Genomic DNA, 9850 nt, shown 5'->3' on the forward strand with positions numbered 1-9850 from the left:
GAGTAGGTATTTATTCTGCATTTAATATCTTTTTGCATTGTGTTTATTATGTAGCCTACTATCTTCTGTATTGCTCCATGCATATTATGGCCTTTAAGGTTGTCGTTTTGTTTTTTTTCAATGGCTGCAGCATTGCTGGTTAGTCCAAGACAAATTTCCCACCTGGTGGGACAATAAAGTTGTTCTTATCTTGATCTTGTAAAAACTGTAAAACTGTGTGAAGAGTTTTGAAACAATGAACTCAGTGTAGAGAAATGTGTGTTGGCAGTTGTTACATTTAAATGAATCGTCGTTTTGCTTTGACATCTTCTTTGTGCTATACTGATGCTATATACTGTAGTGAAGCTCATTCAGTGAAGTTTCAGTAACAAAACCACACCACAACTGCTCCACCTCTGTCCATTCTTATAAATACTTCCTAGGCCTCTCCTCCCCTTCGCTCTGGTATTCTGCACCCATCCCCCAACCCTATTTCTCTCTTCCTGTTTCTTCCTCTCTGTCATAGCGTCCTGAGGGGGGTCCAAGACTTCCTAGAAGCCTCACTACAACGCAGTCAGCAAATGGAAGAACTATGCTCATCAGTCGTTTTTTCTTAATAAATCATTTAAGTACATCTTGTTGTCGGTACGGTCCTTATTAATTAAAGAAGATTTATTGATCTCAGTGCTTCAAGGCTAGAGCAATACATCCATAACAAGTACAAACGTTCTTTTAAAGGACATCCAGTACTACTGAAGGGTTGGTTCAGCTTACGATCAGTCCACACAGAGTGTTATTTGTCCACATTTTGACATATTGGGACATCCAGCCCACATAACAGACATGAATGGCTTTTTGTTTGTGGTGCTAACAGCTCTGAAAAGTTGTGAGTGATCACGTGATTGTATTCTATTTTATACTTCGTACAAGTTCAGTAACAATTGAATGTATATTGTGATGTGCTGTTTCCTGTGCTTCTGTGACACACCTGTCTGCTTTGTTCAGCAGGTGGATCATCAATACAAATACAACACCTGGCACCATGTTATAGAAGCAGGCTGTTGGCTGCTGGCATGCACACCTTACACCCAATGCTTTGTTAATTCATTCAATTTGATTTAATTGATCTTTTTTTTTTAATTCAACATGGTATGTCTCCTATGTGTTAGGGTTAGGGTGACCAAAGAGCCAGGTCATAACAATATGACAACAGGTTCTTTGAATGGCATGAAACTATAGTTAAAAAATAAACATCCATGGTACAGGACAGCACTGTTCACTGTGGTTGAGATGGGAACTACTGCTTATTATTATTCATCTGTCACACTACAACAGAGCTACATGACATCTTTTTGTCACAGTTTTATGTAATATCTTTTTTATTTTCACATTCAATAAACAAGGAAAGTGTATTGAATTGTTTATGTTTAAAACGTTTTTTTCTTCAAGTAAAAGGCTTTCTGGCCCATATATTAGCCTGTGTGCAGCATTGTTCCCATCCCTCATACTTTTAAAAGTAGCACAAATTGAAGTATCAGCAGATGTTCTTGTTAATGAGTCATATGTGGATAGAATCTAGAGATGCCTTTAAGGACCACCACACTCAGGTGAGTGGGTCTAAAATAAAATACATGGAGGTGTAGCCAGCAGAGAGCGCTCCAGTTTGAAAGGGCATTACTACAGTTATACTGTCTACTCACTGATTTCACACTTAGAGGATAAACAAGATAGAGATAATACGCGTCAAGTCAATAACTCAATTATATAATGTATAGATACGTATAATGTGTGAGACCAACTGAGTCTATCGAGGCCTTTTCGGGCTCTGTTTTATTGTTATAGTACAAAACATGCAGATGTGATGAGTCGTTCCCTCAGCTTTGAAACAATAAAGTACGGCTTTACCAAGAGTCCTTAAATGCAACATCTCTACAGAGCCGCTTCCTTCACTTCCCGGAAACATATTCAGCAAGATGGCGACGTTAACAGTGAGCCGGCCACCGTTCGGGGGTTTCAGTTTCGAAAACTGTAAGAGGTAAGCGTTTTCCAATGAGTGAATAACTCCACTAGAATAATTCTATAATTTAGTTGTATAAGATGTTACGGTTTGAATGGAGACGTTGTGTGTAAATGAAGGCTATTGCTAGCGTTTTGCTAGTGATGCTAGCTTACACAGAGTGACTAGTGGCTTCCATACAATGACTCAGGCATTTCAACACGCTAGCATTACCTTTGAAGTTAACTCAACTTCCACTCATCAACATTAGGAATGTGTTTGTTTAGACCAGTCATTTAAATTGTGTTCATTAATACCACAACACATTAAGTCACTATATCTTATGTGTTACTGAGTTTTTGTAAGGAAAGCGACGCGGAGGCGCGGTCACGCTCTGCCCGCTAATATGAACAGTTCATAAATAACGTTAACATAAACTATATAGAAAACGCTGTATGGAAGCATTGTATGAGCAGACTTTATACATTAGACATCGAATATAAATGTAATAGTTTGTAGCGTCATTATTTCTAGTGTTTAGTGTCTTTGTTTTTTAGTTAGAACGCTGTACAACAAATGTCAACCTAAACATTCTGAAACATAACTGGATAGTGTCTTCTTCTGTTACATTATTTATACACATTGAAATACGTTAAAGTTAGGTACGAAAAGTCTTTATGAAATAACTAATTTAGGTTTCCAATAAAAAAAGAAAAAGAAAACGCCTTATAACGCATTTAAACGTCTTAAATTAAAAGTATTTTCTAACATGCAATAAATTGTAATGTTAGTTATGAAATGTTTGATTGTGATTTAAAATCTAAATCTGGCTTTTAAATGGACAGTTCTTGTTCCAGATCTCTGACATTCAATGATTTAGTTATTTTTTTAATTGGTTAATCGTGAATCCATTCATCCATTTTATTAATGCTAAATAATTTTAAACTTAATTACCCTTAATTGTATTTATTTATATCTGTCATATTTTGGTCATGAAACACATAAAACTGCATTCTATGCTTTATTAAAAACATCTTTAAAACTCTTGAATTGTAGTAATTGAAGCTGTAGAATCCTGGTTTTAAAAAACACATTTAATATATTTATATAAATGGTCAAATGCCAAATATAGTTAAAATAGAAATATGCTCATTTATTTAAATACACTAATAGTCTAAATGACCTTAGAAGCATTGAAATATCGCCATATATACATCTTATTAAAATCCTGTTAATGTGACTCAGGCTGGTTAGTTGAATTTATTCCATATGTTTATCACACATATCTATTGTCACAACAATCTACTAGTTTAAACAAAGAGGAGTTTAATTACAGTAGAGATGTAGAAGTTAAAATGATTTCTACACTTATGGTCTGACTGCACAATATTTATAAAAGTGCTTTTTTAATTGTAATTTATGTATGTATTTGTGTAGAAATGCAGTTTTGGAGGGTGAAGCTAACAAGGTGGGCTGCACCATGCCTGCTGCTCGTAAAACAGGAACCACCATCTGTGGTGTTGTCTACAAGGTGAGTGGATTATTATATATTATATATATATATATCATATTCTGCTACACTGTATCAATGTATTAAACTCTGTTCACTGTATACTGTTCTTTATTCTGTTAGGTTTTTTTTAGATGTAAAGTCAGTTAAAGCATACATGTAGCTGTTAACATTAAGTTTAGGCCTCAGTGCACTCAGGCTGACTGACAAGAGAATTCCAGCAGCAGACAAGACCCTGTCCCCATAACGCTTAGTCCTGGATCTGTAGACAGACAGGAGTCTCTGTTCAGATGACCTCAGTTCTCTGACAGTTTGGTATGAGGACAAGAGTTCTGTGATATAAAGCTTTTCCATTTAATTCATAAACAATCATTAGTATGTTCAAATCAATTGTGTAGGAGGACACAATGGGAGTAATGTTCTCCCTCTTCTTTGATCTTGTTAGAAGTGTTTCTGCTGCGTTTTAAATGAGTTAGACAGGATAAACTACACTGAGTAATACCAAGCTAGAATGAATTATAGTCATCAAGGCTCAAATACTATTTTGCTGTCCTGGACCTACTATTCTCTCTCTCTCTCTCTCTCTCTCTCTGTCTCTCTCTGTCTGTAGATAGATTTGTGGAGGATGTTATCTGCTGTCAAAATAAACAGGACTGCTCTGTGGTCGATGTCTCTGTAAATGTGATGGGTTATTGGGACATTCAGGAGAACAACTCCTAACAGTCACACTCATTTGCTTTTTTTAACATTTTCTGTAAATTTGGTAAAAAATTGAATCTACTTAAGGATGGAAATCTGCTGTATATTTGTTTTAAAACACATGATTAGCTTCAAAACATGCCTACTGTCTCTTATTCTTCATTTGTAGTAGAGTGATTTACTCTGAACTGAACTCATCAAAAAGCACAACTACATATACAGTTGCTGTGAAACGAGCAGAAACTGAAGGTGTCCTGAAAGCAGCTGATTGATCCACATGTACTGAATGTGACTGATGTTTTGTGAAGGATGGTGTGATCCTGGGAGCTGACACCAGAGCCACTGAAGGCATGGTGGTAGCAGACAAGAACTGCTCCAAGATCCACTACATCTCCCCCAACATTTAGTAAGTGTGTCAAACACTCAACAAAGAAGAATGGTGATGGTGTGTGTCTTTTTTTCCAGGAGTCTAACCCATTTTTAGATGTTGACTGCTGTCTCATGTTGTTTCTGTGCAGCTGTTGTGGAGCAGGAACAGCTGCAGACACAGAGATGACCACTCAGATCATCTCCTCCAACCTGGAGCTGCACGCTCTCTCTACAGGCAGACTGCCACGCGTTGCCACCGCCAACCGCATGCTCAAGCAGATGCTGTTCAGGTAAACTGCTCACCTACATCACTGTATGAGCTGCAGACTTCCTCCTATAGCTGCTCTGAAAATGTTACAGTATCACATATGAAGTGTGTGTGTGTGTGTGTGTGTAGGTATCAGGGCTACATCGGGGCTGCTCTGGTTCTGGGTGGAGTGGACTGTAATGGACCCCACCTGTACAGCATCTACCCTCACGGCTCCACTGACAAGCTGCCCTACGTCACCATGGGTCAGTCTATATATATATATATATACCTCATATTTCACTCACTACTGCACATCCTGATTGGTTAATAGCTGTTATTATTAAGGTCAAGCTCTATGTGCAGACTTTGATTTGATCTTATTTATGTGAAACACTCCACTTTACACTTAAAAATGCTCACTAAAATAAATTACATTAAAGCAGTACTGTTGATTAAATATGTATTGAAGCTTTAAAATAACATGCATACTAAAATGTACACCTATTTTACTTCATCCATATAGTGGAGGTCCTGGTTCAATACTATTAAAATATTGACATATCTATTAAAGTGTAATGAGGAGAAAGAAATGAACATGATACAGTTAGCTGGAGAGATGATGTCTCACTCTGTTGGGAGTTGTTGAACTACAAAATACTGGTTGATTACTGTGGTGTTACAGAGTGGAGACTTTTTCTTCACAAAAGGTCTTTGATGGAGTACAGAGCAGTTTAATTTCAGTGAGCAGAGTTCATTCTTTTTTACATTTCTAGAAGTTATTATAAAAGCTCCAGATGTAAGGGATATGTCAGCCCTATACAACATAGTATTTTACATCATTAGAATTATGTTCATATCATTTTGTAATGTTTTTAGCATTTTAACACAATTTGGTTCCTCTACATGTATTTGTGTATATATAAATAGGTGGACTGACAATAAATGAACTTGAACTTGTGTGATGATGTAATGATGTAATAATGCAGCTGTGTGTCTCTTCTTGAAAGGCTCTGGCTCTCTGGCTGCCATGGCTGTGTTTGAGGACCGCTACAAGCCTGACATGGAGGTGAGTCCGCCTGCTGCTCACATGGAATACATCAAAGCAGCTCACAGCTGTGCTCTGACTGCTTCATCATGATGTTAATGTGTCTGACAGGAGGATGACGCCAAGCAGCTGGTGCGTGATGCCATCGCTGCAGGTATCTTCAACGACCTGGGATCCGGCAGCAACATCGACCTGTGTGTCATCACCAAGAGCAAGGTGGACTACATTAGGCCCCACGATGAGGCCAACAAGAAGGGGGTCAGGTGAGAACTGCACCAGTTTATCTGTCGTCTCAATTCATCCCCATTACATCTCCTCTTTTTGTATCATTCCTTTATTTTCTTGCTTTATTTTGACATTTTGGGGATTCATCTTAACATCACTGTTTGAAAGAGAGAACTATAAGAACTCTTGAGATTTCACTTCCACAAACAGACTTTAACTCTGGTTCAGTTTGTCCCTCCTGTAAGCAGCTTCAAACATCATTCATAATGATTCCACTGTGTGTGATTACATGCAAATGTTCCAGGACTTTGTCATCATGATGCTGATGCACATTTGAAAACAGTCTTGATGTTTTAACAGCATGTCAGTGACTGTATCAATTTGTGCCAATATTAATATGTAAAATATACTCAGTCTGAGTATGGATAACTTTCCAAACACAGTTCATTAAACCTGTCTGAGTTAACAATAGCAGGCCTGATCTGTTTGAACCATCTTTTGTATTTCATCCTTTCATTGTTGCCTCCTGTACGTGTTTTCAAAATAATAGTATAATAATGTACATTAAAATTCCAGCATTTACTCATTTGTATTGATCAGTGATTCAATGCTAGTCATTTTTCAAGCAGTCCAGGTTGATATCACTTGTGATCTGAATGTTTTGGGGGTTTGGGGCAAAACAACACGCCCATCCCAAAGATGTCATTTTAGGAAACTGTGATGACTATTTTTTGTTATTTTCTGTCATGTTAAACACCAAACAACCTATCCATTCATCAAAATAAAACTACAACAGATAAATATCTTACATTAGAAAACTATACTAGGTATTTTCTCCACTCTTTCACTGCTACATTTAAAAAAAAATAAATAAAAAAAAAAGTTTTACATGCAAAGGCCGCACACTTTTATGTAAAGCTCCATTGTATTTTAATGGAAGCACCCGTTGCCATGGTGAATTGTAGTATTACAACTCATTCACCATGTACGTTCTGAACGCTGGTTAAACTTGTGATCAGCTGATCTGGAACTGAAAAGTGTCCTCTCAGGTTGAATCAGCTGACAGTTGCTGTGTAGAGAGCTGCCACACAACTACAGCAAGCACTTTAGGACAAAACTCAACCAACACACAAAATCAAATCTGTATACTTTGTGGAACATATGTATCATGTATATGACATTATGACAATCAGCTGACATGTGATGTAGCTGCACAGTGCATCATTACAGAGCATGTTATTAATGACTCCCATCACTTGATGAACTGGTGGCTGACTTGTTGTCTTGTTGCTTGTTCTGTATGAAGAGTTTATGAGCTTGAAGCAACACAGCAGTGAGTACAGATGAGTGTGTTGCTAGTTTTACAGCCGCCGTCTCTCACTCTTCTCTTATTTACAACTAACAGCTTGTGTCTGGATTTTCTTGGCTTGCTCAGTTTGACTTTACTAATGTTGCATGGCTGTCTCTCAGTTGGATAGTTGTGTGAAGTGAGCTGCTGTGCTGATGGAGTGTTTAACCACATTAAACAAGCAAAAGCAAAAAGACTTGTTTGATGTAATCGATGAGTTAAAGTGAATCTAATCATCGTTCTTCTCTCTGATCCAGAACTGGTGACTACAAATATAAAAGAGGAACCACCGGTGTGCTGACGAAGCTGGTGACCCCGCTCAACCTGGACGTGATGGAGGAGAGCGTACAGACGATGGATACCTCCTAAAATACTTGTACATTGTATTTGTTGACATGACCACCCCTCACTATTCCTAACAGAGAAGGCGTGTTTTTCCATGGTTTACAATAAAAGTGTTTGAGTTCACCTTTTTGTTCATGAAAGTAGTTTGACTCAACACATTTATTTGTGATACAACAACAGACAATATGCATGAAAACCTGCTCACAAAACTGATTATAAAGAGAGATACACTTATCAGAACATGTATAAAGACACATTTGAGTTCAACATTGATATGGAACACATCTTCATCACTACACCACCAACATACCCATGATCTACACATGCAACAGTTTGTAGCACAAAACCAAAGAATGTCCTGATATTAACTTCACTCTACCTGCACCAAGTCACATACAATCTCACTTAGAGCTTTTCACATTTCCAAACCTGATCCCAGTTCATCCTATAAATGTATTATAATATCAGCTGTTTGTTCCATACAAAGATTGAAATATTCAATGAGCATATTCCCTTTTGGAAACATTTTGACTTGCAAATCCTCAAACCAGCCTCATGATCCAGACCTGCAGTTACCTGTGTTTTTTAACTTTATCTGTGCAGCCCTAAACCCAGCAAGCAGAAAAGTCTCTATTTATTATTACTGATTTTAACAGTAGTGTCCAGAAGGCCTCTTGACTCTTACATACTGTTCAGGTCAAATTTGACCCATTTTGACTTTTAACTGCTGTAAAAACACCTCAAATGTCTTTTACTCTGAAATTTGATGACTTTTTTCTAAAGTGGTCCAAAATAAAATATTATAAAATATTATACTTTTGTATAGATGCTACAAATGTTTGTCCATTGAGGCTGTTCTGGGTCAAATGATCTCTGTATCTATTGCCATGTGTTTTAGTGAAATGAATAGTTCATAGTTTTAATAAGGATTTCTTTTTATGATGTAGCAGTGAAGACTGATGGCTCTAATGGTTATACAATAAACCCCACACTTCCATAAAGTTATAAAATACATTTCCATCATTATTGCTATGTTATATTTTCATGTCTTAGGTCAAATAGGACATGATATTGTGTGATCAGTCAAACTACTCACATCATGTACACAACCATGCTGACAGATCAGGGGAGCTTGGGTTTATATTTTTAAGCCTGGAAGGAGTGATACAAGTTTTCCATCATATGACTCAGAACTGATATTTACATATAAACCTCTACATCTTGTTAGAACTCAGTCAACCGTTTAAAATCGATATGTTCTACAGACGTGAGACAGCAACTCGGTCAGAGGCTGAAACACAAACATCTGTCTCAAAATGAGTCATCGCTGAAATCTGGAGATCTTAATCTCAGATTCTTTATAATTATTAGTAAAATTGTTCTGCTGCCAAACAGTTTGACTGATGACTTCCTGTAGCTGTGAAGGCGGTAGTGGACAGGATACTAATCATTTTATGATCTTTATTACACAATGAGAACGTGTAGCTGTGTGGGTGGAACAGAATAATACCACAGTAAATAGGATAAAAATCAATTAGTTTATTTACCTTTACAAGATATTCCTCCAGCCAATCCAAAATACCTGTTTATCCTTCTTATAACAGCAAATCAGCGGATATCTGCTAATAAAAGATTATAAAAATAGGCTACACCTTCTTTCTCTTGGCACTGATCTTTTTTCCTGTCTGTTTTCATGACAATTTAGTCTACAATCTAATGCACATTTTCACAATTGAATCATTAGACTTCAGGGTTTTCTTACATTTTTTAAAGCGCAGTCAAGGTTTTTCGATTTAACTACCGTCAAATGTGTGTAATGAGCTGTGAGCGCTTTCAGAGTGCGGGTGACCTACACTCAGCACTGTACCTGAACGCCTCCTGTCATAAACGTGCTCTCTTTAGGGAAACTCTGCAATCTCTGTCCTCTCTGTCTTCTCCTCTGCTCTGTGTAGCTCAGTTTTTAATATTTATTAAAATTTGGCGAATTCTTGTAAACTTCCTACTGGCTCATATGAACCAAAGCAGCAGCAGAGGAAGGTGAGAGGAGAGGAAGACTATCTGTGTTCTTCATTCTTTCTTAATTT

General features: G+C 37.2%; 1 protein-coding gene across 1 annotated transcript; it reads left to right on the forward strand.

The window, feature by feature from the left end:
- The first annotated feature begins 1938 nt into the window (after positions 1-1938).
- On the forward strand, positions 1939-7889 carry psmb7 (proteasome 20S subunit beta 7). Its single transcript, XM_053339367.1, has 8 exons — positions 1939-2014; positions 3413-3506; positions 4493-4590; positions 4703-4843; positions 4951-5066; positions 5811-5869; positions 5960-6111; positions 7679-7889. The coding sequence occupies exons 1-8, from the start codon at positions 1953-1955 to the stop codon at positions 7788-7790; spliced, it is 834 nt and encodes a 277-aa protein (XP_053195342.1). The 5' UTR covers positions 1939-1952; the 3' UTR covers positions 7791-7889.
- The last annotated feature ends 1961 nt before the right edge of the window (positions 7890-9850 follow it).

Source organism: Scomber japonicus, chromosome 19, assembly GCF_027409825.1.
Source record: "Scomber japonicus isolate fScoJap1 chromosome 19, fScoJap1.pri, whole genome shotgun sequence".
NCBI lineage: Eukaryota > Metazoa > Chordata > Actinopteri > Scombriformes > Scombridae > Scomber > Scomber japonicus.

Excerpts from the sequence above, each read along its gene's own strand:
- psmb7 (XM_053339367.1), top strand. The coding sequence starts at position 1,953 with ATGGCGACGTTAACAGTGAGCCGGCCACCGTTCGGGGGTTTCAGTTTC. Across the intron at positions 2,015-3,412 it reads AGTTTCGAAAACTGTAAGAG|AAATGCAGTTTTGGAGGGTG; the intron begins GTAAGCGTTTTC and ends GTATTTGTGTAG. Across the intron at positions 4,591-4,702 it reads TACATCTCCCCCAACATTTA|CTGTTGTGGAGCAGGAACAG; the intron begins GTAAGTGTGTCA and ends GTTTCTGTGCAG.